This window comes from Drosophila miranda, chromosome 4, assembly GCF_003369915.1.
Source record: "Drosophila miranda strain MSH22 chromosome 4, D.miranda_PacBio2.1, whole genome shotgun sequence".
Classification (NCBI taxonomy): domain Eukaryota; kingdom Metazoa; phylum Arthropoda; class Insecta; order Diptera; family Drosophilidae; genus Drosophila; species Drosophila miranda.
The window spans coordinates 13,901,800-13,926,174 of record NC_046677.1 but is presented as its reverse complement, the minus strand read 5'-3'; the positions used below and the strand labels follow the sequence as shown (position 1 = coordinate 13,926,174).

Here is a 24,375-nt window from a genome sequence, read left to right as displayed (position 1 = left end):
ATGATAATTTCCTATTATTCTGCGCTTTTCGGGTTTCTATGATCTTAAAAATTATGGATAACCCAGATTTTGGTTGCTCCAGCTCCTATAGTCTAAGAACAAGACATTAATCGATTCGGCTGATCGAGAATATATGAAAGTATATACTCTAAGGGGTCGGAAACGCTTCCTTCTTCCTTTTTCATTTAAAATCTACACGTATCTAATATACCCTTCTGCTCTTTGAGTAACGGAGGTGTATTGCAAAGGTGATTTGCAGGGTATCGGAAAAATTAAGAATATTTATGAAAAGTAGTACTTGTTTTTATTTTGGGTGAACGGATGAACAGATTCGACAATTGTTGAAATAGATCATTGGTATTTGCTTTCTTTTCTTAATGTCTCTATAACATTGATTTACATCTGCTTGCACCGCCGCTCCTCCCGATAGTAGCCCGGAGCACACTCACAGTAGCCTGGCGAGAGGCACAGGCCGTGCGCACAATCCTCGTACAGATGGGCTGGCATTTCAGGTTCTGTGGGCTGCCATGGTTCACGTAGCCTTCGCAGCAGTAGGAGATCTGACGGAGTCTCGCATTCGGGTTGATGGTTTCCACCCTGCAAGATAATTGATGTGATGTGAGACTCGTTGTGGGAACTCTGGGAGAGGCCTAAGCCTACATCTCCTCCTTGTAGCAGACGCCGGAGTCTCGTGTGGCCAGCATCTCACGCTCCCAGTTTTGTTCGGGCAGCTTTAGCCAGAACTGAGCGGCAGTGGGCGAGGGTCGCTCAATCGCTAGGCAGACGATAAGAAGGCCAATCAGTGGGGATTTCAAGTGCATTTCGTTCAGCTCTACAATTGTGAATGGGGCCGTGAATGGCAATAATCGTCAGCGCTGCGATCGCAAGTGTCTCCGAGCTACTAAATTGTCTTCCCAGTCAGGCTCGGCTTTTATGTGTATGGAGAAAGAAATTGTCTATGTTCATGAATAGATAATTACTCGTACTATTTTAAAATAGACAATACAGCAGGGGCGTCGCTCATAGGGGGCTACACGACCCATATGTATGCATGTAGGTACGATTGTGCATGAGCCCACTGATACTGATAAGCCCACTCTATTTGAGAAATATTTAAATGTTTATTACAATTTTCTTTGTGACTGAAAAAATGGGAGAGAGTATACGGCAAATAGAGTGATTTCGAAGAGAACATAAACTCTTATCAGTCCATGTAGCAACGCGCTCCCCTCACAGCCACCACATCGAGTTGTGGAACCTCTCGGCTCCGCCCAAGATGAAGTGCCTGCCAAGTAGGAGCTCGAACTCCAGGATTAGGGAGCTATTCGCCCGCGTTGGATCCACCGAGGCATATGTGGTGACCGTGTCCGGCGACATACACTTGTCAATGAACCGCACCTTCCCCTCCAGACAGCGACACCGCCCCAGGGAGCTGCACAGTCCCATCGCACACTTCTGATAGCTTGTCTCTGGTCCGGGCACTATGGCACATCCACACACATTTGGAGCAATGCACTTGCCATAAAAGCCACAGCCTCGATCGCAGACGGCCTCACACTTCTCCCGGTTCCGCACATATCCGTTGAAGCAGCGACAGTTTCCCGGGGAGATGCAGACTCCGTTCTCACAGTTGTCTCCGCAGTCGGGCAGGCAGCTGGCAGTATTATTGTCGTACCGGAATCCGTTCTGGCAGACACAAGTGGTCTCGTTCGCACGGAAGCCATTCTCGCAGCGCCTGGATGGAGAGTTAAAATTGTCAAAAAGGTAAAGCCTTTGTTGATACTGGTTCTATAAAATTACTGTAAATTTCAAACTTTCGAAAGAATCTTCAAATAACCAACAATTATAGAAATCGCGATGAAACTGCTGAGAAATATTTCTCACTTTCTCAAACATCATCAGCGTCACCAAAATAAGTCAAAGAAGTGTGAAAACCACCTGAAATGTCGGAGATTCGGACGGACATAAGTAGCTAAGAAATGGTGTAATTAAAACTCACACTTGATATTTGAGAAATTTATATGGCTTATTCAGTGGGTCGTTCGCGTTTCCCTCCCAACACTTACTTATAGAAACCGTTTTCGCAGGAGGTGCCATTGATGCGTTTGTGGTAGCCGGGAAAGCACTCGCATTGATTCGGAGCCACGCAGTGTCCGTACCCGCAGTCGGGAATGCAGATGGGTTGACAGCCCAAGGCCGCCGACTCGCGCAAACCCCTGACGTAGCCCTCGGCACAGGAGCATTTTCCAGGCTCCAGACAGACCTCGTTGTGTCCACAGGTCTGATTACATTGCGGCTGGCAGAAGAGTCGGGACCCATCCAGCTCGTAGCCTTTGTCGCAGAGGCAGGTCCCGTTCAGATAGCAGCGACCATGGGGGCATCCCAGTGGGCAGGTCGGCACACAGTTGTTGCGGTAGTTAAGCACAAAGTCGTCAAAGCACTGGCAAATCCCGCCGGCCAGACAGAACCCGTTCTCCTGGCACCGATCGTCGCAGTCGGGGACGCACTTGCTCCAATCGTACTCGTAGCGCCGCCACCCCTTGCAGCACACTTCGATCACATTGAAGTGAGGGTTGGTGGTGCTGTTGCCCACGATCTTCACCTCCTTGTCGTACTGAAAGAAGACAGCCCTAATCAAAGGAGTGAGTAGTGGGTGCATGAGTATATGAGTACATCCGAAAACGGCAATCCCGCCTTTTATTCAATGTTGCTCTACTATAAATACTCGAAACAAATAAATCTGAATATTTTGCGATCTGCTACGAAAAAACCTACTCACGGAACTTCCCGGTAGCACTTGTCCGGATGTTCTCCTCGTCGAGGCAACGACAGGCCATTGGGAATGATGAAGGGCTTTCGACTGGTGGTCGTCGAGGAGTGGCGCCGCTGCTGTGCCTGCTGCTCGCGCTGCTGCTGCTGCCTCAGTTGCTGTTCCCTGAGGCGCGCTTGGTCGTCCTGCTGCTGCTGCAGTTGCTGCTCATGCAGCTGTAGCTCCATGGCCTGCAGCAGACAGAGGAACAGAACCAGCAGTACCGATTGGATACCCAACGTACGCAAAAGCTGCGACATTTCAGCCTTGTTGGGCGAGTTACCGAAGCGTTCAAGTCGCGATTGCCGACTGTTCCGGCACCGACGACTCACTTGGGTCAGTCAGCGTCTTAATCGCGGCCAGAGGCTGAGATAAGCGGGCTTGACTTTTAATTGAAATACGAGAGCTTTGGCCTGTGCTGAGGACCGGGAGAGAGATTGATCCAGAGCCACGATGCGGGGCACTTCATGTACGAGTATGTATGTCAAGTGAAAGAGTGAACTGCGCCGAAGTATAGATTGTTGTATGGCATTTCACAGCTAATTAAGGTACTTGCACTTGTTTTATTGATCAAATGAATACGAGTATGTATAAACAATATAGAAACAATTACTTGAATTGCAAAACTACGCGGACGTGGGATACACAGTAAAATACACCTTTTCGAAGCATAAGGAGCAACACGTATAAATTGTTTTCTAGATTTTATTGCAGTTATGTTTTAGAATATTGGACGATAAGGTTTTTGTGGAATTTGGATCTTGGCTAAGGGTTAGAAGGGGATCAATCAAAAGATCTAAGATGACATTTTCGTATAATTTGTACATATCTATACATATCTATCCCTGCATACATCAATCAGACGCCTCTCCTTCATCTGTAACGTAATTGTATTTACTGTTTCCTAATCATCTCTAAAACCACAACCGAATTCCGCTCTATTTCGCCTAGGCTTTCCAGAGGCCCTAAACTGATAAGCCCACGAGCAAACTCTGGGTAGGCGGAGAGCTCGCTAATCTCAGGCACATTAGTAGGATTTTAGCAAGCGTATTGCGAGGAACGTAAACAGCAAACAATTAAAGAAGAATAGACGGAAAATGTGGTTACATGAGACGAGCCAACATCTGGGCCTGCTGCTTCTCTGCCTGGTTTTGGGCCTGCCCCCTACCCAAACGAATGTGCCCAACTACTCGGAGTATGATGGCCCGAATCGCTACGACCCTAGGCGTCCCCAGTCTCAGGACCCAAGTCAATTCGGACGTCGCTATTCGCCCAATAGACAACAGTCGCCCTCTCAGCCGCTTTTCAACCGTCCTGGGGGAGCCAACTATGAGGTTTTGAGGCCCTTGGAACAGCAGCCAAAGCGGCGTGAGTACCTGGTCCGCTCCCACGAGACGCTATTCGACAGGGAGCAGCACAAGTGCCGCATTTGGGTGCCGTAAGTAGATGCAGCGTCGCATTCTGCGGGATAAAAACGAGTACATTTTTACTACCCCTCCCACTGCTTCAGTCCCGAAACGGCCACAAAGTACCCGCACGCCAACACCATTCAGGCAGACCTGGCCAACAAGCTATCGCTGATCGAAGTCTGCTGTACTGGCTACTCCGCCAGCCGCCTGCTGGGAGTGACCCAGTGCCGTCCCCTGTGCGGGTGTCAGAACGGAAGCTGCCGTGCTCCGGGAGAATGCGACTGCTACGAGGGATTTGTGAAGAACGACAACGGGGACTGCGTTTTCGCCTGTCCGCTGGGATGCCAGAACGGCCGCTGCTTCCTCGACGGCAGCTGCCTCTGCGATCCTGGCTACAAGCTGGACGAAACGAGGCGCTTCTGCCGGCCCATCTGCAGCAGTGGTTGTGGCAACAGCCAGCGCCATAACTGCACGGAGCCCGAGGTTTGTGGCTGCTCCAAGGGGTACCAGTTGACTGACGATGGCTGTCAACCGGTCTGCGAGCCGGACTGCGGCATTGGGGGCCTCTGCAGGGACAACAACGAGTGCGAGTGCGGACCGGGATACATGCTGAAGGATGGGGTCTGTCAAACCGACTGTTATCAGTGAGTACTCGTAGTGGTGCAATATACTGGTACGCCTTTCACTTCACTTACTCTTTCCTCACCGCAGAAAGTGCAGCAATGGAGTGTGTGTCAGTCGGAACCGATGCATCTGTGATCCGGGCTTTAGCTACCATGAACCATCCACAATGTGTATTCCTGTTTAGGAGGGAAGAGAACTATTTTATTACCAAATTCTTTATTTATACACTCCCCAAAATGGAATAGGACTAGGCAGTTATATAATAAATTCAAATATACAAGCCGAAGTTGCAGTTATCTGAGAGCCATCTACATTCGCGGGCATGAAAAAACTCAATTAATCATTCGATAATTATATTTAAATACGTATGTATTTAGTTTTAGCAAAACAAAGTTATTATTCTAATCAGCATTCACGTAAATGGCTTCATCGGGCTGGTAAACACGTCTGGGGTAATACTTTGGATAGCATTTAACGGCTGTGGCTACGATGGCCACAAGAACGACGACAGCGATGCACCACCCCACTCCAGAGAGCCAGCTGGATGACTCCAAGCTGGTTGTCTGGGCTATGCTGGACTCGGCCTTGGCGGCATCATTCTTCCCTTGCTGCGCGGCCTCCTTGGGTTTGAGCACCTTGCATATGTAGCGCGCTACCTCGGAGCTGTAGTCCCCATTTCCGCCACATACTAGTTGTCCACCAGCGGGATCACAGAGGCACTCCAATAGATCCAGGCAGGGCTTGTCATGATCATCCACACAAACGTTGACACACTTGGCGTTGTTCAGGGGACCCAGTTCGTCATACTCATTCCAGCAGAGGCAATCCCTAGAACAGTTTGAGACTGGAATTTGAAGAAGGCCAGCTAGGGAAACAGCAGCGGTGGAGGTGGAGCCATCGAGAGGTATGGAGGTCGTAGTAGATGTAGAGTCCGCAAAGGACGCAGAGGTGGAGGTAGTTTGGTGCTTACACCCCACGTCTGTCTGCTCATAGCCAGGCCGGCAGGTGCACACCTCTGGCTCCAGGCAGTCCCCGAACTGGCAGCCCTTGCTGCAGTGGGGTACGCAAGCGGAGGGGGAGATGTGCACGTAACCCTCCAGGCAGCTACAATGGTCCGGTCCAGTGCATGTAGATTTCGCACATGGGGATTGACAGACGGGTTGACACACCACGTTGCCAGATTCGTTGGCCACCGGCTGGTAGCCCACGTGGCAGAGACAGATGTCCGGCTCCACGCAATCACCGTGCTTACAACCATTCGCGCAAACCGCCTCACATATATGCTGCGAGTTCGCCTGGAAACGGTAGCCAGCTGCGCAGGAGCACGTCTCTGGGTGGGTGCAGTGTCCATGCACGCAGTTGAGACTGCACTGGGGTTCGCAGGTCTTGTTGGGGCCCATCAGGTAGCCTATGCTGCAGACACAAACCTCCGGCGAGAAGCAGAAGCCGTTGGCACAGCCTTGGCTGCACTTTGGCTCGCACTTACCGTCTTCCCCGGTAGCCACATATCCGGGGTAGCATTCGCAGACTTTAGGGGCCGTGCATCGCGCATAGTCCGAGCACTGCTGGGGACAGTACGGCTCACAACGGTCTGCCTTCATGGTATAGCCCGGATCGCAGATGCAGACGGACGGTGACAGGCAACTGCTATGCTCGGGACAGCCCTGGGAGCAAACGGGCCGACAGTTCTCCCCGGAATACCCAGCCTCGCACTCGCACACTCCGGGTCTCACGCACTGACTGTGTTCACCACAACCAGCGTCGCATATGGGAAAGCACTTGCCCTCCCCATCGGCCTGATAACCCTTCTCGCAGACGCAGACGTTCGGCTCCTGGCAGAACGAGTTGGGATCGCATTGGGGCAGACAGACGGGCTGACACGTGGAGTTGATCTCCGACTTGGTATAGCCGTCGATGCACTCGCAAACTCCCGGCTCGGCACAGAAGCTGTTATTCCCACAGGGCTCTGGGCATACAGGCAGGCATTCGCCGTCGTTGTGGACCTTCTGGTGTCCCTCGTTGCAGGCACACCGATCCGGCATCAGACAATACTCGTTCTTGCCGCAGTCGGAACAAATGGGATCGCAATCGGCTCCGCCATAGCCATCCTTGCAGCTACACTGATTCGGAGCGGTGCAGTAACTGTTTCCGGAGCAGCCTCCAGAGCAAACGGGCTTGCAGTTTTGGATAGATCCCTCGTAGCCGTCACAGCAGGCCTGTTTTGTTTCAAGTCTATAGTTCACCTGGGGGTGTAAAATAACTTTTATTAATATTTGATTTACTCAGAGCATAAAGAATACAAAATGCATCGTTGTTTTTTTTTTTGATTAATGAAGGCTATGGGTTATTTACCCAATTTCTTCTTATTTTTAGATACTTCCGAGTAGTTTAGAACTTACTTCATTTTGCCATCCATATACTGTGCGAAACTTGGTTTGCCAGCCTTGCCAGAAGGAATGCTTCTGATACGGCTCCTGGCGAGACCTGTAAACCGATCGCGTGTACGGAACATTCTCGAAGCTCGTACAGATCTTTGGATCATAGGCTCGAACCGCACAAAGGAAGCCAACAGCCAGCACAAAGCCCATCCCAAGACCTACATTGTGAGTCATGGCTTTGGTGATCAATGTTCTCCAACTCTAGTATAATTCTGGGGCCCACTCGTATCTCCAAGTAAGCGTTCAGTTCTGCGTTCTGTACAACGTTCCGAATTGAACTGAGCCCTCAAACTGGAATTTCCATTCAAGTTCTCGCATCTCCGGGTATTCGTATTCGGCCACATCCGTTGGATGCGAGATAAACTATGCTTTTGCACTCGCAAATATTAGGAACTCGATTTGATCTCAGTAATACTTTGTGTCATGGTTCTGGTATTGCACTGTTTAATAGGAGAAGTGATAAAAAGAAACTCTTTCAGCGACCTTGATCCCTTAAGTAAATCTTTTCTTGGAGCTCTGTTTTCCCAGATGTCTTTTTATATTTGCACAACTTAAAAGAAGTCGCTTATCTGACCATAGCTGTTCTCTGCCTATCTGTGCCTTACAAAGTATTTTTCTTCCTAACAACGCATTATCGAACAATGTTTTGCATGATAATAAAGTTGTATATGTATAGTATTAATTACCATATATATATATATATATATATCTGGGCACTATTATGTACGGACCTCTCAAGCTACTTCGTGGGAAGATTAGCTGGAAACAATCAGCTGGAATTTCATTAACAGAAATAAAACGGAAAAGTTACTAAGTCGCGTTCGGTCATTGAGGTCATAAAATTCAAAGTAAAAACTAAATAAATATGGAATTATGTATACTTAATTACTAGGTGATACGCAAACCTTTTTCCGCAGTTTGTGAGCAATTTCAGTTGCTCCGAACGACGTCATATTGAAGCATTAATTGAATATATACTTCAGGAACAGATTCGATATTGGATCCGTGCCGATGAACATGCCGCTTAATGACATTATTTATCCACAACAACAATCAGTATTCGGGTGAGCGTAATACTCAATGTTTTGATCCTACTCGAATGCGAGGCGAAGAAACAACTCAGATGTAACGGCTCAATGTACTTGCTGGATTTGTCTGCAATTTTTTCTGTGTGTGAAATTGTCGTTGTTTATTTCAGTCATCTCGTGCCTGCTTACACGCACATTTTTGATATCCTGCTGGATGCGCTCTTCTTTCTGCTATACTATTTCGCATTCGTGAGTGAACTGCATGCTTTTCAGTCATAAAGCACGTGACTAACACACACAAATAGTAGAGACCAAACTTTATTATGTTTACATGTTTTAAGGGATATTTAGAGATTCTTCGTACAAAAACCATAAAATCCCGTTTAACAAATGGTGGGTCGCGATAGGAAGGGGAAGAATAGTTGGGAGCCTTTTCGATAATATACTAAATACACAAACAAAACTTCATAAAAATCGGTCTATCCGTTTGAGTGGAAATAAACCACAATCAACGTGACACAAAATTGTAAATTGTAGATTATTTCAATATTATTTTATCACTAAATCAAAGTCGATGCACCAAAGCGACAAAGTATACTCACATCATGTTTCCATTTTGGGTCTCATAGAGGAATCTTATTTATATGCACGATAAGCGAGACCGCAAAAGTCATTTACATACGAGTATTCAATGTTAAGGATCTCAATTTGCGTGGACTGCACTTGGACTCGTATCGCAATCTCTGCTTTGGGTTCAATAAACACATATAGCACATGGGGTATCTGTCCTATATATGTATATATAGAGTACATGAAGACGCAGAAAAATATAAAGCTAGGATGATAAGCGCTCATGTCGGGATTGCTTGTCCATCTTAATGTAATTGAGAACTCACTTGTCTGATCATTTGTCAAGTGTATCTTAAAGTGAGCAGTTGCCCCGAGCGTTTAGTCCAGTGTTTCTACAAGATCATTCCCGAATATGTGGGGCCTTGTGCTAATAATACTCTCAGGTGTTGGTCTGCAGGTTTATGCCTGTGTCGATCGCGTCCCGTGAGTAAAAATCTATGGATCGCGTAATTTGCATTCTAACTGACGTCCATCTCTTAATGAATTTCAAGTCTAATGAAAATGCGGGGCACCGTGGTAACCATGCGAAAATATCAGGGGTTAAACAATTGCACTGGGAACTGTGGATCCTTGGTGGGCAGACCTAGAACTGAGGTAACCAAAACTTTGTAAATCAAGTGATGTGAATTGAAGTGATTTACTCTTCGATAAATTTAAAGTTCCTTTGGTATCTTATAAGTTGAATATGCACGTTTATTGTATTCACACGTTTTGTTTGTTTTTCCGTAGACTTACATGTCGTATGAAGAGGTCTGCTGCGAAGGATACTTTCGCAACGAAGATGCGTGAGTAGAGAAACTACCGTCTGGTTGCGCACCTCACTTAAGCTCTATTTCCACTCGTACTCCCACAGTGAATGCGTTCCCCAGTGCGTGGATTGCGGGATTACTGGCAGATGCCTCAGCCCCCACGTATGCCTGTGCGGCAAGGGCTTTTCCAATCGGAACAATCGCACAGTGTGTGAGCCAGAGTGCGGCGATCCATGTGTCAATGGCAGCTGCGTGGCGCCGGATGAGTGTCAGTGCCGGGATGGGTATCGCTTTCGCGCTGACTCTCGGACGGAGTGTGAGGCCATCTGCACGGTGGACTGCGAGAACGGCCACTGCCCGAGCCCAGCGACATGTGTCTGCAACATCGGCTATCAGCGAGACGAGGAGTTGAAGAAATGTGTGCCCTTTTGCCAGGATCAGTGCTTGAATGGCGACTGCGTGGGGCCTAATGAGTGTAAGTGCCATGCAGGACACGAGAAGCGAGTTTCACAGCCCTGGAAATGTGATCCCGTCTGTTCGAGCGGTTGCAGCAATGGGATATGTCTACTACCGGAGAATTGTTTCTGTAGAAAGGGGTACACCCGCATTACTGATCATATTTCTTCTGGCTGCGCGCCGCTCTGCGATCCTGCCTGTGTTAACGGCACTTGCATCTCACCTGGTCATTGCGCGTGCTCTGAGGGCCATGCCTTCGCCGACGACTCCCACAATGTGTGCGTGCCTAGCTGTGGGGCGGGCTGCGAAAACGGGTTCTGCAGATCCCCCGGCCAGTGCGAGTGTCACGAGGGGTTTGTCAAGAGCTCACTACATCGGTGTTCCCCCACGTGCAATCCTTCCTGTGGAAGCAACTCGCACTGCATCGCTCCGGACACGTGCGCCTGTAACTCCGGCCACATCTTCGTAAATGGCAGTATCACGGAATGCGAGCCATTCTGCCCGCGAAGCTGTCGGAACGGCATCTGCAGCAATCCCGGAGTTTGCACCTGCCTGGAGGGTTACCAGGCCTTGCTCTCCTTCTACTGCATACCCATATGCACGAGACCCTGCGTGCACGGCAGCTGTGTGGCCCCCAACGAGTGTCGCTGCTTTACCGGCTACCGACCAAGTCCCATCCTGGGGTCGAGCGTCTGCGAGCCAATTTGCAGCCAGGATTGCGGAAATGGCCGCTGCATCGCTCCGGAGATCTGTCAGTGCGACTCTGGCTACTACAAGCGCTGGCCGACCGGCACCTGCCAGCCGTACTGCCCCCAGAAGTGTGTCAACAGCCACTGCGAGGGCTCAGGCCAGTGTCGCTGCTACGAGGGTTATCGAATGAGAGCCGGCTCCAGCGCCATCTGCGATCCCGAGTGCTCCCCCAGCTGCATCAACAGCACCTGCGTGGAGCCCAACAGCTGCGCCTGCCTTGAAGGCTACGAGGATACCAGACTCCACTATCAGTGCGTCCCCAGCTGCCGACCGCGCTGCGAAAACGGCCGCTGCTCTGCCCCCGGCCAGTGCGACTGCCAGCCGGGGCACGTGGTGACCAACTCCAGCAAGCCGCACATTTGTCAACCTCAATGTGAGCAACAGTGCATCAATGCCGAGTGCCTCAGGCCGGAAACGTGCGTCTGTCTTGATGGATACAGGATGCTTCCTTCCAGCACCAGCGAATGCGAACCCATCTGTTCTCAAGGCTGCATCCCGGGACAGTTGTGCGTAGCCCCGGAGACCTGCGAGGGTTCGGAATCGGATCAAACCAGTTCTATGGCATCCACCGGCAAACACCTCGCCTTCCACTGGTCAATGCTAGTTCTGGCCATCCTTCTCTGCCTGGCCCTGGTGATGATTCCGCTGCTGGTCGTTAGAGAGCTGCAGCGTCGTCGTCGCAACGGCGACAAGCAGCAAGTCCATCTCATCGAAAATCCCTCATACGGAGTGATTTTGGCCAACAGCGAGGAAGCGACCATCGAGGAAGGCATTGGCCTGGGGGACTAAGAAGCCTCTTCCTTACAAATCTAAGGGATTCTGTTGTCGTGTGGAACTAGTTTAATTTCAATATTTATGGCTTGGTTTCGCTTTCAGGTTTAAACCGATTGATGCTTGGCATCGTCGAACATACTCGTAATTCACACATACATAAATACATATACATACCTATACATACGAATATATATATATATAGCTTCACTAAACAGTTATGGGTAAATGTAACGAATGTATCTACTATAATAATTTATGTAATACATAATACTCTTTAATCCACCTTCTCTGATCCCTTTAACTATGACTTCTTTTGGCGGCTCTGGGTACTTAGCTCTAGTACGCACATATGTTAGTATATAAATGCAGTTGTTGGGGTCTTAGAGCTCTTTGAGGCTTACACACAATCGAGTATAAACATTATTGACTGATGCGCTGTCGCATCCTTATGTTCGCCAAATAATCAAATTTTCCAACTATTTTGAACAAAAAAAGCAATTTCTTTGCAGATCCGTACTAAGCTTGAAGTGGATCAGAGTCGGCATTGGTTTTGCTTAACGAATTGACTACTTAAGACTACGTACAATATATGTTTGTATCGTGTTTCTTGTGCCTAATGGGGTTTTTGTTTTGCTTTGTCCTTAGCTATCCTAAGTTCCCTATTCTTCGCCCGCCCCGCCCCCGAATACAATCTATGAACACAGTTTGCTTTCTGTTCCCTTGTCCTCTACAAGAAGGTCTCCCGGTTGGCTCTGCCCATCCCCCGCCAGCCCCAGTCCCACCATCATGGCGGGGCATCGTTGGGATCGGGTGGCGGCTTTTCGGGCTGCAGCACCGCTGGTGGTGTGGATGTGGGTGCTATGAGGAAGCCGCTAGAGGCCCCCGGCTGGGGCATGCCCAGAAATCCAGCAACTCCACTGGTGTTGGCCGAGTCACCATCCTCCAGGATGACCGAACTGTCGGCCGCCGACGGAATGGTGGGCAGGAAGCGCACTCCCAGACGTGGCGGCGAAGAGTCCTCCTCCTCTTGGACCGCCTCCTGTCGCACCAGACGGGGCTTTGTCACCTCGTTCAATGTCTTTCCGTTGTGGGCTGTGCAAGAGAGCATAGTTACAAAATATAAAATTCATAATTGATGACAGATTCAAAAGGATTTCCCGTACCTATGATCGATGGTAGAGGCGTGCTGCTTCCGGCACTAGAGCGGGATAGTCGGAAGGTCGAAGTGCTGGCTGTGGTGGCTGAGGCCGAGGAATCGTTCCTCGAGCTTGACAGATTCGAGTCCTGCGAAGTCTTTCTGGTGATCAGCCAGGCGGAATGTCTGCGCCGTCCGTGCCCGTGCATATGCCCGTGGGGCTCCATCATTTTCAGCGGCATGCTGCAGTTGCTCTGCGGCACCGGAGCGGAGGAGGGCGGGCCATGCCTCCAGCTGGACGATCGCGAGCTGCAGAAGTTCTCGCTAGAGATGGAGCTGGCCCGGTTTTGGCGCTGCTGTCGCAGCTCAGCGAACTGGTACTGGTAGGGATTGGCGGCTGCGGCGGTGTAGGCCCTGGGGCGTCGCTGCTGCGGCTGTCGGCGTTGCTTACGGCGGCGGCGCCGGTCGCCACAGCAGAATGTTCTCAGGCGCTGCCAGATACCCGGCGCCTGCTCCATCTTGTGCCAATTGGGCATCTCGCTGGGCAGCATTCTCAGGCAGCGGCAGCCCGGCGGATGAGCCGCCGTCGCCGGTAGAAGTGGCGGTGGCAGCTCCCCCCTCTTTGCCCGGGCCACGGCACCTCTTGCGACCGTGCCGCCTCCCATTACGCGCGACTCTTCGAAGTGTTTGCAGAGTGTGACGCAGTCCTTCTTGAATTGCTTCGTCATGATGGCGTAGAGGAAGGGGTTGCAGCAGCTGTTGAGGGGCAGAACGAACACCGTGAAGATCTTGGCCTGCTCCAAAGAGATCAGCTGCAGGCCGAAGATGGCCGTGATCGAGAAAAAGGCGATGGGGGACCAGCAGAGGAAGTCGGTGAAGACCAGCAGAGCCATGCGCTTGGCTATCCGGGAGTCGTTCGTGTTCCAGGCCTGGCTGCCCCGGATGGCCCAGTACATCTTCAGGTAGCAGCCCATCAGCGTGAGGAAGGCACACCCGTTGATGACCATCAGGGATATAACGTAGGTCAGGCTGGCCACTCCCGTCGTCGTCTCGAACGGCAGACACACAGCGAACTTCCGGTAGTCCGAGACGCCCAGCAGGGGAGAAGAGCCATGATCAAAGCGAAGACCCAGCCCACGCTCATGATATAGCCAGCTTGCCGGAGAGAAAGGCGCTTGTTCAGGTGAATGGCATGGGTGATTGCGTAGTTCCGCTCCAGCGTGATCACGGCCAGAGTGTAGACCGAGAGCTCAGAGCTGAGCACTGCCAGGAACCCGGCCAGCTGGCACAGCAGCGACATCTGCCAGGGGATGGCAAACATCCGGAACTCCCCGAGAGTGGCTGCGTCGACAATGGCCAGAATGCCCAGGTAGAAGCCCATGAAGAAGTCCGCGGCCGCCAGGTTGCACACCAGGAATCTGGGCACATCCATCTTCGAGCGAGAGCAGAGAAGCACAAAAACCACTGTGCCGTTTCCGAGGAGGGCCAGCAGGAAGACCACCCACACGCCGCAGCGCAGAGTCCACCAGTCGAACAGATCGGCGCACGGCAGGAAGGGCCCGGGCATTGGCAGACATTGCACCGACCCCGGCTGAAAGTCATCCGCGGACATGCCCGAGAACAGACCCGTTCCAAAGCCATAGCCCGTGGCAGGCCCGCTCACGTCGTGCTCCTCGAAATACTCCTCCATGTAGCTAGTGGGCGATTGTCCACCCGTCGGGGACTGCAGCTGATCCTCGCCGAATGTGGCCCCCTCCCAGGGATCGTGCATGGCTGCTCCCAGCTGCTTGCTGAGATTGTCTGAAGAGAACAGAAGAGAAAATAATAAAAATGTCACTACTTCGTGCATGTTTGGAATTTGTATTCTTTAATTTTGCATATAAAAACTCTAGAAAACGATCGGGAACATTGTGAGCCGCTGCAAGAGATACTATAAAGGCAAAGGGTTACCTATATACGGATGACTACAGCATTCTCTCTCTCTCTCTTTGTCTTAACTTCGTTTGCGAAAAAAAGGGACGAATTGATCTGTTGGTAAATGCGGGGAGAGAGGGCTTTGGTAGGATCGGTAAAGCAGACCGCTATGGCTCTCAATTTTGCTCGCACTTGTCATGAGAAAAAAAATGGAGAAAAATAGATGAAACCGCGACCGCTAGCTATGTTCTAATGAAAATTCTTGCACTTCTTCTAGCTGCTTTTCATCTAATAACCTATTTTATTAGAATTTTATAATTTTCTACTATTCCGCCTCATTTGTCTCTCTCCCTCTTCTCACAGAAACTCCAGCCGTTATATCTCACTCCCCTCCGCTAGGGGGCGCACACTGAAGGAGGATAGCAAGTATGTGCAATTTCATTTGCTGCTTCTGGCTGTAATATTGATCCGGTCTGATCCAGGTTCGGTCATCCTGTCCATCTTTATGGTCAACTATTCAGTTTGTTCTGTGTGCTGGGGAACTATGCTAACAAAATACCTCTAGACTAAGACTGATCTGCTCCATGATAGTGTGTATGGGTTTACTTTTGAGCTACTTACGCATTTGTGGCCAGATATTCATCATGCTGTTGTTCCATAGCGTCATGTCGAACTCAGCATCGGAGGGAAAGAGTACCGCCTCCTGCACTTGTGAGGTTTTCCTCTTCGCGGACATCGCAACTAGGGGCAGAAAGGCGCAGCAATGATAGGCATAGGACAGAATCAACGTTTGGATGCGCGGAAAGGTGTCCGGAGGCGGAAATTCCCTCAGCTTGGGATTGTTGAAGGTCTTCAGATGCAGCAGAGCTCTCAAGCCCGACTCGGGCAGCTCAGGGAAGATGTTGTTGCCCAGATTGAGATCTTCGAGGGCGGTGAAACCGGCAAAGGCCTCTTTGTGTATGGAGGTAATATCATTTCCCTCCAGATCGCTGTAGATACAAAATCGAAGAACCTATTAGAGGTTTCCTCATAGTTCCCCAATGATCTTAGCTTACAGCAGCTGCAGCTTGGGTATGCCTTGGAAAGAATCCTGTGGAAGTGCACTGATGCGGTTGTACGAGAGAAGCAGATCGTTCAGCTTCTTCAGACCATGGAAGGGTTTGCCCTGAAGGGTCTCAATTTGATTGCTCGATAGATCTCTGAAAGGAATGGAGGTCAGAGGCAGTTCCCTAGTACAATGTCCAATACTCACAACAGCCTTAAGTCTCTGCAGCTACTTAAATTTGGGATGCGTTTCAGGGAATTGGTTTTTAGTTCTCTGTGAGTCGAAGAAACAGAATATCTCAGTTTATCATGGGCTAGTTCTATGACGTTCTCCCACACTTACAAACTCTTCAGTCTTGGCGTTTGACGGCACAGATTCGATGGCACCTCCTGGATGCCGGCACGGTCCAGCTTGAGTACCTCCAGTGCGTGGCAGGCCTCGAGATCGGGAAAAGCGCGGAGAGTCCGCACATCCGAAAGGATTCTACAGGATGGGAGAAAGAGATACTTCTAGTAAATATCCATCAGGGTCTGCTCGCAACTTACAGCTTCCTCAGCTTGGTCATTCCTCGAAAGGCGCCTGCCGTAATGGTGGAAAGGGGATTGGCTCTCAAGTCCAGCATTTGCATGCTCCTCGGCAGCTCCGTATCGTTTATCCATCGCAGTCGATTGCTGGTCATAGAACTGGAAGGAACAGTGTGGCAGTGTGGCAGTGTGGCAGTGTGGCAGTGGGGGAAAGAGGGGGTTTCAAGGAAATTTACTAAAACCGTTTACCAACTGCCAAGAAAAGTATCTTTTGGATGCACACTCCTGGCAAGTGGCACTCGGAAGCAGCTGCATTTAAAAGTCAAGTTTGCCAAGCAACCAACACAGCAAGAAACCCAAAAATAAACTGTGACAACTGCATTCTTTTCGATTCTCATATTGTTAACGTCTTTTCGTTTTTCTTGGCCACCATTCAGGCGCTGGTCTGGCAAGTGCAGCTGAATGCAAGCTCTCAGAACCGCAATCAGCAGCCACAAAAGTTGCTTCGATGCCCGCATCCTTCTTTAAATTTTGAACCAAACAAATGAACTTTCGTTCATATATTGTCTCTCTCTCTCTCTGTGTGTCCCTCTTTTGGCGACTTTCTACAAAATCCCGTTGCTTATCTAGTTTAATTTGTGGCATTTTCTGGGGCTCCCATTCGGCTCCTTTCCCGACTGAAAAACTGAGTCAAGAAATAGCAGACGCTTAGTGAATGTTTTAATCCTTTTAAATTTGATTTTTTTTGTCGTTGCCAAGCCGCACACATGCCAGGAAATGGAGGAGTCTCTGCCCTGCCCTCCGCCCAATTTATTTTCCAGCTTAATTCCCCAATCATGGTCGCGATGGCTCTGGGATGCAGCGCAGCGTGGCTTTTATCGCAACATTTAACATGCTCATAATTATCCTGTTTACCAGAAATTGAATTTCCTTGGGGAGCTGCAATCGCAAACGATGTCAACATTGCCATGACAGTTGCCACTGACTGTTGCCACATGATGTGGCTGCTATAGTGCAGCTGGAGCTGCTCATGGAAGCGGGCGTGTGGCAAAAACAAAATGCAACTTTCAGCTCTCGATTGGAGTTCTCGGTTGGTTTTCTTATGACATTCGAATAGAAAGAGGACTCAGGAAGGGAAGCTTGGGGCAGGGGCTATAAATTCCACAAGTAATGATGCGTTATGATTTTTGCTTTCCGCCTGTTTGCCGCCCGACAAAGTAGGAAATGTTGTGGCAAGTCAACAACCACAGCAGCAGTTGCATCCCATCCGTGCTTTCTAATCTCGGCCGGGCACCTGTTTTCTTATAGGATATCTGTGTATGGGAGTGAGGATGGGGATGGGAGTATCTGGGGAAAACTTACAGCTCCTGCAGCTGCGACAATTTGTTGAGACCCTCGGGCAAACTGCTTATTAAATTATCATCCAGTTCCCTGCAAAGAAAGACAGCACAGACGCATATTTAAAGTATATTTTTGTATATTTCGATTACAGTAGGAACGGAGTCTCCTTCTCGTTCCTGGAATATTCACAATCACATTCTCATGGCTTTGTTTGGGGTCAGTTTGGCTACGTGACAGCACGTATTTCGAACCGGAGGGTTTCCAATTTCCTCTGGCAGGGAGTGTGCAAATTTATGCATGAAAATAAAGTTGACGAGTATTTTAAAGTGCATTGAAGTGCATTGATTTTCGACCATTTCTACCTGGGGATACTGAAAGATTGAATATTCAAATAAAATGTAGCATAATGGAGAATGCTAGATCTCTCAAATAAAATACGATTTGATTTGGTTTGGTTTTTGGTTTTTCACACTACTTCTCTTTGGGTAATACTTTTCTGAGACATCGCACATTCATTAGGCAAATACTCTAGATAGATCAAAATACTTAACATGCAAGAGGCATGTTCTTCCTTGTGCTCCTTGTACCACCAAAATGTTATTGCACAAGCTCGTCCCCTCTGCGGTAGAAACTACAAACAACAGCTGCTCTGGCCCCCAGCCCCAACTTCTGCGTATGACCCACTCCGAGTGCAGAGGAGTCTCCCCTAAAGGTGGGATGTGGGCGGTGTTTCCCATGAATCCCGAAACAAATGCTAGAATGCACCCGGAACGTTCTCCCCATTCTTCTTCAATGCTTAGATTTACGCGTTGCACGGCTAAAGTTTTTCACTTTCACTTGATGCATTCCTCGGAAGGTTTGCCACGCCCCTGCCGCCGCACCCCCTCCGTATCCTCCTTCACAAAGAGAATGGAAGTCTGTCAGCCACAACATAAATTTGCATATTTGTCTGCTGTCCCGCCCAGAGGGAGGCCACGGCTAAGGAGCGGAAGTTTTTATGGGCCCACGGAGAAGTGCGAATATGCAGTGGAAAAGCCAAAAATTTGCGGTAAACAGCAGAGCAAAACGTCAACGCGGTCGACGACAATTTAAGTTGCTGAACCAAACCGAACCGAACCGGGAGTAAAAATAAAAAGGAAAACGAAAACTTTTTCCCACACTTTTGGTGGAAAATTGAAATTTATTCGAGCCATGGCCGCAAAACGGATAAACACCATTTCCACTTGGCACTTTGTGCTTGACTAAAGTTGCCTCGCGTTTTCCTCGTCCTAGCAATTGATACCATTACATTGCAGAAGGGGTACACTGTAGCCCCCCTTGTCATGCTTCTGGTCAGCGCTAAGAAATATTGGGTTTTTATTTAAATAAAAATGAATAAATGATATGAGCGCTAGCGAACTGGTTGGAAGTGTCACAAACATTTAATGGGAATATCCTACAAGGACGAACATTACTTAACACATTTCCGTAAACTGTTTAGATGCCTATATTGATGCTGCTCTGAGGTCGAAGGGGTTTTATTCTATTCATTACAATGATCCAGTGGCTTGAGTATCCGCAACTAGTGTATACACACTTCGGACTCACTTGTTACGATTTTTGTATTTTTCTATTCGATATCAATTGCAGTTTTGTAGGTCGAAGCGGTGTCAGGGGGCTTATGTCATGTCTGCCCTGCTCATGTGTGTGTAAAGTGCTGAAAGTATTTCGGAGGTCTTGCTTTTGTTACTTACAAAACTTTTAAGGCGGTTAAATTTTTGAGAGCCCCCGCGGAGATTTTCATGATTTGATTTCGCTTCAGCAAGCTGCAGTAAAAACGAAAGAAAATTAATGCTGCAAATTGTGCTCATAGGGAGCGGTGTGGGGCGACTCCGATTACTTACAGCACGATCAAGTTTGGCATTCGGGGAAAGTCCTCGTCGTTTATTATTGTCAACAAATTGCTGCCCAAATTGCTGGCGATGGTTGGCGTAAAGTGGAAGCAGACGGGGAGAATTATGAGCAATGGCACGGTTTTATTATCCCTTAACTTTCATTTATAATTCAATTCTTTTTGTGGTTGGAGTAAGTTTATAGATCAAAAATGGTAATACGATGGCAAAACTTGAGGGGTCAAAGTACGCGGATAAACATGCACATAAAATTATTATTATTGGTTATGGTTCGTTTATTAAAGATTTACTATTCATCGATGAGAACACTGGCATGCAATTTAAGGCTGAGTATGTACGTAAAAGATTAATGCATTGAAATGGGTATATGTATATGATGTAGACCCATTTTATTCCCTGAAAATTAGTTAGTTAGTTAAACCTAAAAATTAGCATAATTAGTTTGAAAATGCAAGCCGCACATAAATAGTCAGACTTAAACACTTCTGCTAATTGCGGCTCAAAAATTGTCCAAAAAATTACCCGAACGCATGCCAAAAAATACTCAAGGGTGGAAAAATAAATATTCATAATGGCCCAACAGCGACATGGATTAGAAAAACAAGCCAACAGTTTGCCAATTTCGTTTGGTTAGATCAACAATTTTAGCTGGACATGCAGAGGGAAATAATTAGTGTGAAAAGTTTGGAAATAAGCAAATCAAAGGCTCACAGTGCTTCGAGGGTTCTGAGTCCGGCCAGGGCGTTCGTCGGGATGCGATAGAAGAGATTGCCCTCGAGTCGCAGGGTGCGGAGCCGCTGCAAGTGCCCCAGACAATCCCCATCCAGACTGGCCAAGGCGTTGCCATTCAATTGACTTGATGGGTCGTGGGTTGGTCGGGTGGTTTGTGTTTTTTTAGCCATGGCAAAAGTATCCAAATATAAACGGAAAAACAGGGGGAAACAGCGGGAAAAGTATAAAAGGATTGCGAAAAAAAATGAGAAAATAGCGTGTAATTGCTGTGCTGGTGCATGTGTGTTCGCTTCTAAGTTTGTGTGAGACAAACAAATGCGAGTAGATGTTGATCCAGCTGAGGAGTCCTTGATCTGCTTCTCCGTCTCGACGATATCCTATGCTCAACTTAATTGCAATGCATAAAAGCAAACATCAACGTCCACTCCACGTACCCGCACAGATACTCAAGCAGACAGGAATGATGGTGCTTTATTTGTTAAATACTTTTCTGTTGCATACTTACAGGCTAGTCAGCTGGCCAAGTCCTTGGAACGACTGCGGCGGCAACGATTTGAGGCCACAGTTCTGCAAATTCAAACGTTTCAATTTGCCCAAACCATAAAATGCATTGGGATCCATATTAATGATGCTATTGTCCGACAAAGTCCTGCAAATAAACCTTCCCTTGGTCAACAAAATATCCGGAATAAAGTTAAACTAAAGTCGAGTGTCTCCGGCTAAAGTGCAGGAAATTGCAAGGATAGCACAGTCAGGAGTAATTAATCGTGCCAACTCGCTGAAATATACAGCGTAATCAAGTAATTTATATTACCAAAGAGTCGGCCCGGCCCAGGACAGTGGTTGAAGTTGAGGCTGAGGCTGGGGTTAGCTTTGGTCAGGAATGGGTAGTGTGGTGACCGCTGTGATTTTTTCTTTCTCGTTTTTTTTTTGTTTTTCTGTTTTGTGTTTGTGGATTTGTGGATGGGAGGGGTTTGCTGTGAAATTGAATAATGAGTTGCCACGCCCGTGAAGGGCAACTTTGCCCGTTAAAATGACGAAAGTTTTTTATACTGCTGTCATATTTTCTGCTCCTGTTGTTCGAGTCCGGCACAGATTAAAATGGGGAAGTTCTGCGGTTTCTAAAATACCCCAACGGAGGTCTGACAGACAGGGAAAGTGGGCGAAGGGTGGAATAATCTGGACAATGAATCAAACCGGTTCACTTTATCATTAATTCTTGAAAGCATGGCAATGCTGAAGGAATGTATAATAATTTCAAATTCTTTGTAGAACTTTTTTCGCAATTCCTGCTTCTATTAATCAGGAAATGTTCGATCCACTTATACTTACAGCTCCTCCAGATGTGGTACCATAAAAAATGAGTTGGCCTCCAATTTGGTTAGATTGTTGTTGCCCAAGTCCCTATGTAAGAAGTAAATCACACAAAGAAAGCAAAGACAATAAGCAAATTAATAACTTTATGGAATCATTGGCAGCCCCATCCATTCATCTATCAAAAAGCCACCGAGTCGAGCAAAAAACACTTCCATTGTCATGAATAGAAAACGAGGCTTAAATGATGCCAAGAAAAAAAGATCCCAATGGGTGGGCTATCAATCAAACCGGGTACGGAATAAAAACATATTGAGCGAACCTTAGACCCCTCCAGAAGGGAAAATGGCATAACAATGAAGATGAACTGCCTGGCATGGAAAGAGTTTTCCAAAAAGATGCGATCTGTTTGCCCAGCGAAAACTTTGAAGACTCATCGTTCACGTGATTCGCTGGCATAAGATGCAAGTGATTTAAATGGCTTATGACTGGGGTCCCTGAGCGACGAGCGATGCGTTAATTAATAAGCTTTTTACTTATTTATATATGGACGGTTCGAGTTGGCCATTAATCAGTGGAAAGAAACTTTGGCTCGGCCAAAAACGGCTCCAAACTCCTTTGAGAGAGCCCGTCGACGGCAAGAAAACGTGACTCTCATACGTGAGCACTGGCAGCGTTGACACGCTGACGCTGATGATGATGACGATGGCGATGATTGCGAAACGCTGCACAACGTGGCGTATGTGTAATTAGATTAAACCGCATGCCAAAATCGCCCGAAACCGAATCGGACCGAAGACTGCGAAATTGACTTGTAATTATGCGGATTGAGGAATGCGAGCAGCGGCAAAATGCCTCGAAATCTCGGTTTGTAAGCCATCCTAATCGCTCAATAAGAGGAAGTTTCTGTATCATTCCCAATTTAATTGCTGCAACTTATGTGTGATTTGTGTTGTACTCGTACTAAATAGTGTTGGTTGAACTGATGAGGTAAAAATTATTCGAAAAAGAAATACATACACATAGATTTTGTTGGAATGGTTGTTCATGTAATGAGTATTCTTCTTGAAGAATAATAGAGTGAAATGTAAGACAGAAAAGTTTTTCCCACAACCTTCTGAAACTATTTTCCTCGAATAGCGCTTAGACCCTAGTTTGAACCCCGCCTGGGTATACTCACAGGTAGTAGACCTCGGTGGGCAGGTTGACGGGCACTGCCAGGATGCCGATGCCGCGGCAGGTCAGCTTGACGCTCTCCAGGCTGCCGCTGCAGTGGCAATGCTTTTGCTGCCAGCGCTCGCAGAGCGAGTGCAGCGTACGCTGCTGCGGCCTGCCGCTGCCTGCGTCCGCGGTGGCTGCGGTTGCCATCTGGCTGCCGTGGTACTCCTGCAGGGACTTCTCGTAGAGAATCTGGGCCTCGCGCTCGGGATCTGCCGAGGGCAGCATGACGTTCTCCCTGATTCCCGTCGCCATGGCGGTGCTGGGCGTGTTCAGGGGCGTGGTATTGGGCGTTGCAGTGGGCGTTGCTGACGTTCTGTTAACAGTTATTTGGCTAAATTGTTCACTAAGTGGTTCTCCTCGATGATTTTCTTGCTTGGCTGAAGCTTGGTTCTCTTTGGTTTCCTCGCTTACCGCTAAGGTGGTGTTCGACGCTGTTACTGGCAGCAGAAGCAGATGCAGCAGCAGCAGCAGCAGAGAGCAGAGCTTTAAACGCACCCACAAACTGCCGCTGTCTCCACTGCAAGCGCAGACGCTCTCCCGACGCCGCCGGCAATGCATTGCCATAGCTGTCGTCTCAGTCGCCGTCGCTGTTGTCGTTGCAGTTGCTGATTGATGCTGTCAAGCATTTGTCATTTGATGACAGTTTTGTGTGCGATTCGTTTCTCGCTCATGATTCCCGGCTGCCGACGCCCGACGCCGCTCGTCCTCCCGCTCTCCTCTCCCGCTCGCACTCTATACGTACGCTCTTGCCTCGCGTTTTTCCTATTCAATTTTCGTATTTACCGTGCATTTACTTTCTGCTGCATTGTAGCACTGTTATTGGATTCTCTTTGTGATTTCTTTCGTTCTCTGCTTTGGCTTTACGATTCGATTCACTTTGATCTCTTGCGTTTCACGTCGCCTCGCCTAACGTTTCGCAGATGCACACCGTTCCAGGGTCTCCCTCGGGTGAGATTGATGCTGTCTGCGAGGGGGATAATGGGGGGGTTAATGGAGTGTCACGTTTCGCTTTATGTATTTATAAATGTGTGCATTCGCTCGTGATTGATCGTCACTATCAATCCTCGTTAGCCGAGACAGAATAAGCAAATTATTTCGTGTCATTTTGAATACGTAGTTGGCGATATATTAAGGAATGAGCACGATTTAGGTTAATTGCACAAAGACTTTTTTACGAACGATCATCCTCATGGCAGCCATATGATACAATATCGCATATTGGTTGGATAATCGGTTCAGAAGCAAAGCCTGATTTGGCAGCTCTTGATATAGTGAAGCGATCTTGGATTAAATCTGAAACAGGCCCTGCCTGACACACATGAAAAAGGAAACTCGAATGAGTATTCGATCAGCATAAGCTGATCAATAAAATAATACTTCATAATGGGTTGCGCTTCAAGTATCTCGGATAAATCATAAAAGATAAATCGTCTACAAAACTGTAATAAGATAAGGGGTTCAGTGACTTCGCTGTTACCCCACCGTACAGCCATTTTGGGTGATTTATAATTATTTAATTTTAGGACTAGCTCCTCATCGTACATTCATATGTGACATGTTCGCCAATGCGTAATTATATTTCATTGCATA

At 48.2% G+C, this 24,375-nt stretch overlaps 6 protein-coding genes across 6 annotated transcripts; 2 read left to right on the top strand and 4 right to left on the bottom strand.

Annotated features, from left to right (window-relative positions):
* Positions 1 to 281: 281 nt before the first annotated feature.
* Positions 282 to 962, bottom strand: LOC108163812. The gene is given in 3 exon segments (XM_017299302.2): positions 282 to 491; positions 494 to 597; positions 661 to 962. Coding segments are annotated over 3 exon segments (360 nt in total). The 5' UTR covers positions 822 to 962; the 3' UTR covers positions 282 to 396.
* A 139-nt stretch (positions 963 to 1,101) lies between these two features.
* On the bottom strand, positions 1,102 to 3,133 carry LOC108163808 (von Willebrand factor D and EGF domain-containing protein). Its single transcript, XM_017299298.2, has 3 exons — positions 2,780 to 3,133; positions 2,067 to 2,630; positions 1,102 to 1,735 (listed from the first exon to the last, which is right to left on the bottom strand). The coding sequence occupies exons 1-3, from the start codon at positions 3,067 to 3,069 to the stop codon at positions 1,231 to 1,233; spliced, it is 1,359 nt and encodes a 452-aa protein (XP_017154787.1). The 5' UTR covers positions 3,070 to 3,133; the 3' UTR covers positions 1,102 to 1,230.
* A 695-nt stretch (positions 3,134 to 3,828) lies between these two features.
* On the top strand, positions 3,829 to 5,120 carry LOC108163810 (cell death abnormality protein 1). Its single transcript, XM_017299300.2, has 3 exons — positions 3,829 to 4,247; positions 4,320 to 4,862; positions 4,930 to 5,120. Exons 1-3 carry the CDS (start codon positions 3,907 to 3,909, stop codon positions 5,024 to 5,026), a joined length of 981 nt encoding a protein of 326 aa, XP_017154789.2. The 5' UTR covers positions 3,829 to 3,906; the 3' UTR covers positions 5,027 to 5,120.
* Positions 5,121 to 5,218: 98 nt separating this feature from the next.
* Positions 5,219 to 7,570, bottom strand: LOC108163807 (multiple epidermal growth factor-like domains protein 11). Its single transcript, XM_017299297.2, has 2 exons — positions 7,242 to 7,570; positions 5,219 to 7,085 (listed from the first exon to the last, which is right to left on the bottom strand). The coding sequence occupies exons 1-2, from the start codon at positions 7,452 to 7,454 to the stop codon at positions 5,244 to 5,246; spliced, it is 2,055 nt and encodes a 684-aa protein (XP_017154786.2). The 5' UTR covers positions 7,455 to 7,570; the 3' UTR covers positions 5,219 to 5,243.
* A 1,630-nt stretch (positions 7,571 to 9,200) lies between these two features.
* LOC108162213 (multiple epidermal growth factor-like domains protein 10) lies at positions 9,201 to 11,820 on the top strand. Its single transcript, XM_033393310.1, has 4 exons — positions 9,201 to 9,361; positions 9,430 to 9,532; positions 9,668 to 9,723; positions 9,792 to 11,820. Exons 1-4 carry the CDS (start codon positions 9,291 to 9,293, stop codon positions 11,680 to 11,682), a joined length of 2,121 nt encoding a protein of 706 aa, XP_033249201.1. The 5' UTR covers positions 9,201 to 9,290; the 3' UTR covers positions 11,683 to 11,820.
* An 88-nt stretch (positions 11,821 to 11,908) lies between these two features.
* Positions 11,909 to 24,095, bottom strand: LOC108162221 (leucine-rich repeat-containing G-protein coupled receptor 6). Its single transcript, XM_033393306.1, is given in 15 exon segments — positions 11,909 to 12,759; positions 12,831 to 13,907; positions 13,910 to 14,602; positions 15,338 to 15,705; positions 15,772 to 15,915; positions 15,969 to 16,034; positions 16,104 to 16,244; positions 16,307 to 16,444; positions 17,648 to 17,716; positions 19,360 to 19,431; positions 19,510 to 19,581; positions 20,230 to 20,373; positions 20,756 to 20,899; positions 21,583 to 21,654; positions 22,745 to 24,095. Coding segments are annotated over 15 exon segments (4,113 nt in total). The 5' UTR covers positions 23,350 to 24,095; the 3' UTR covers positions 11,909 to 12,451.
* Between the last annotated feature and the right edge of the window lie 280 nt (positions 24,096 to 24,375).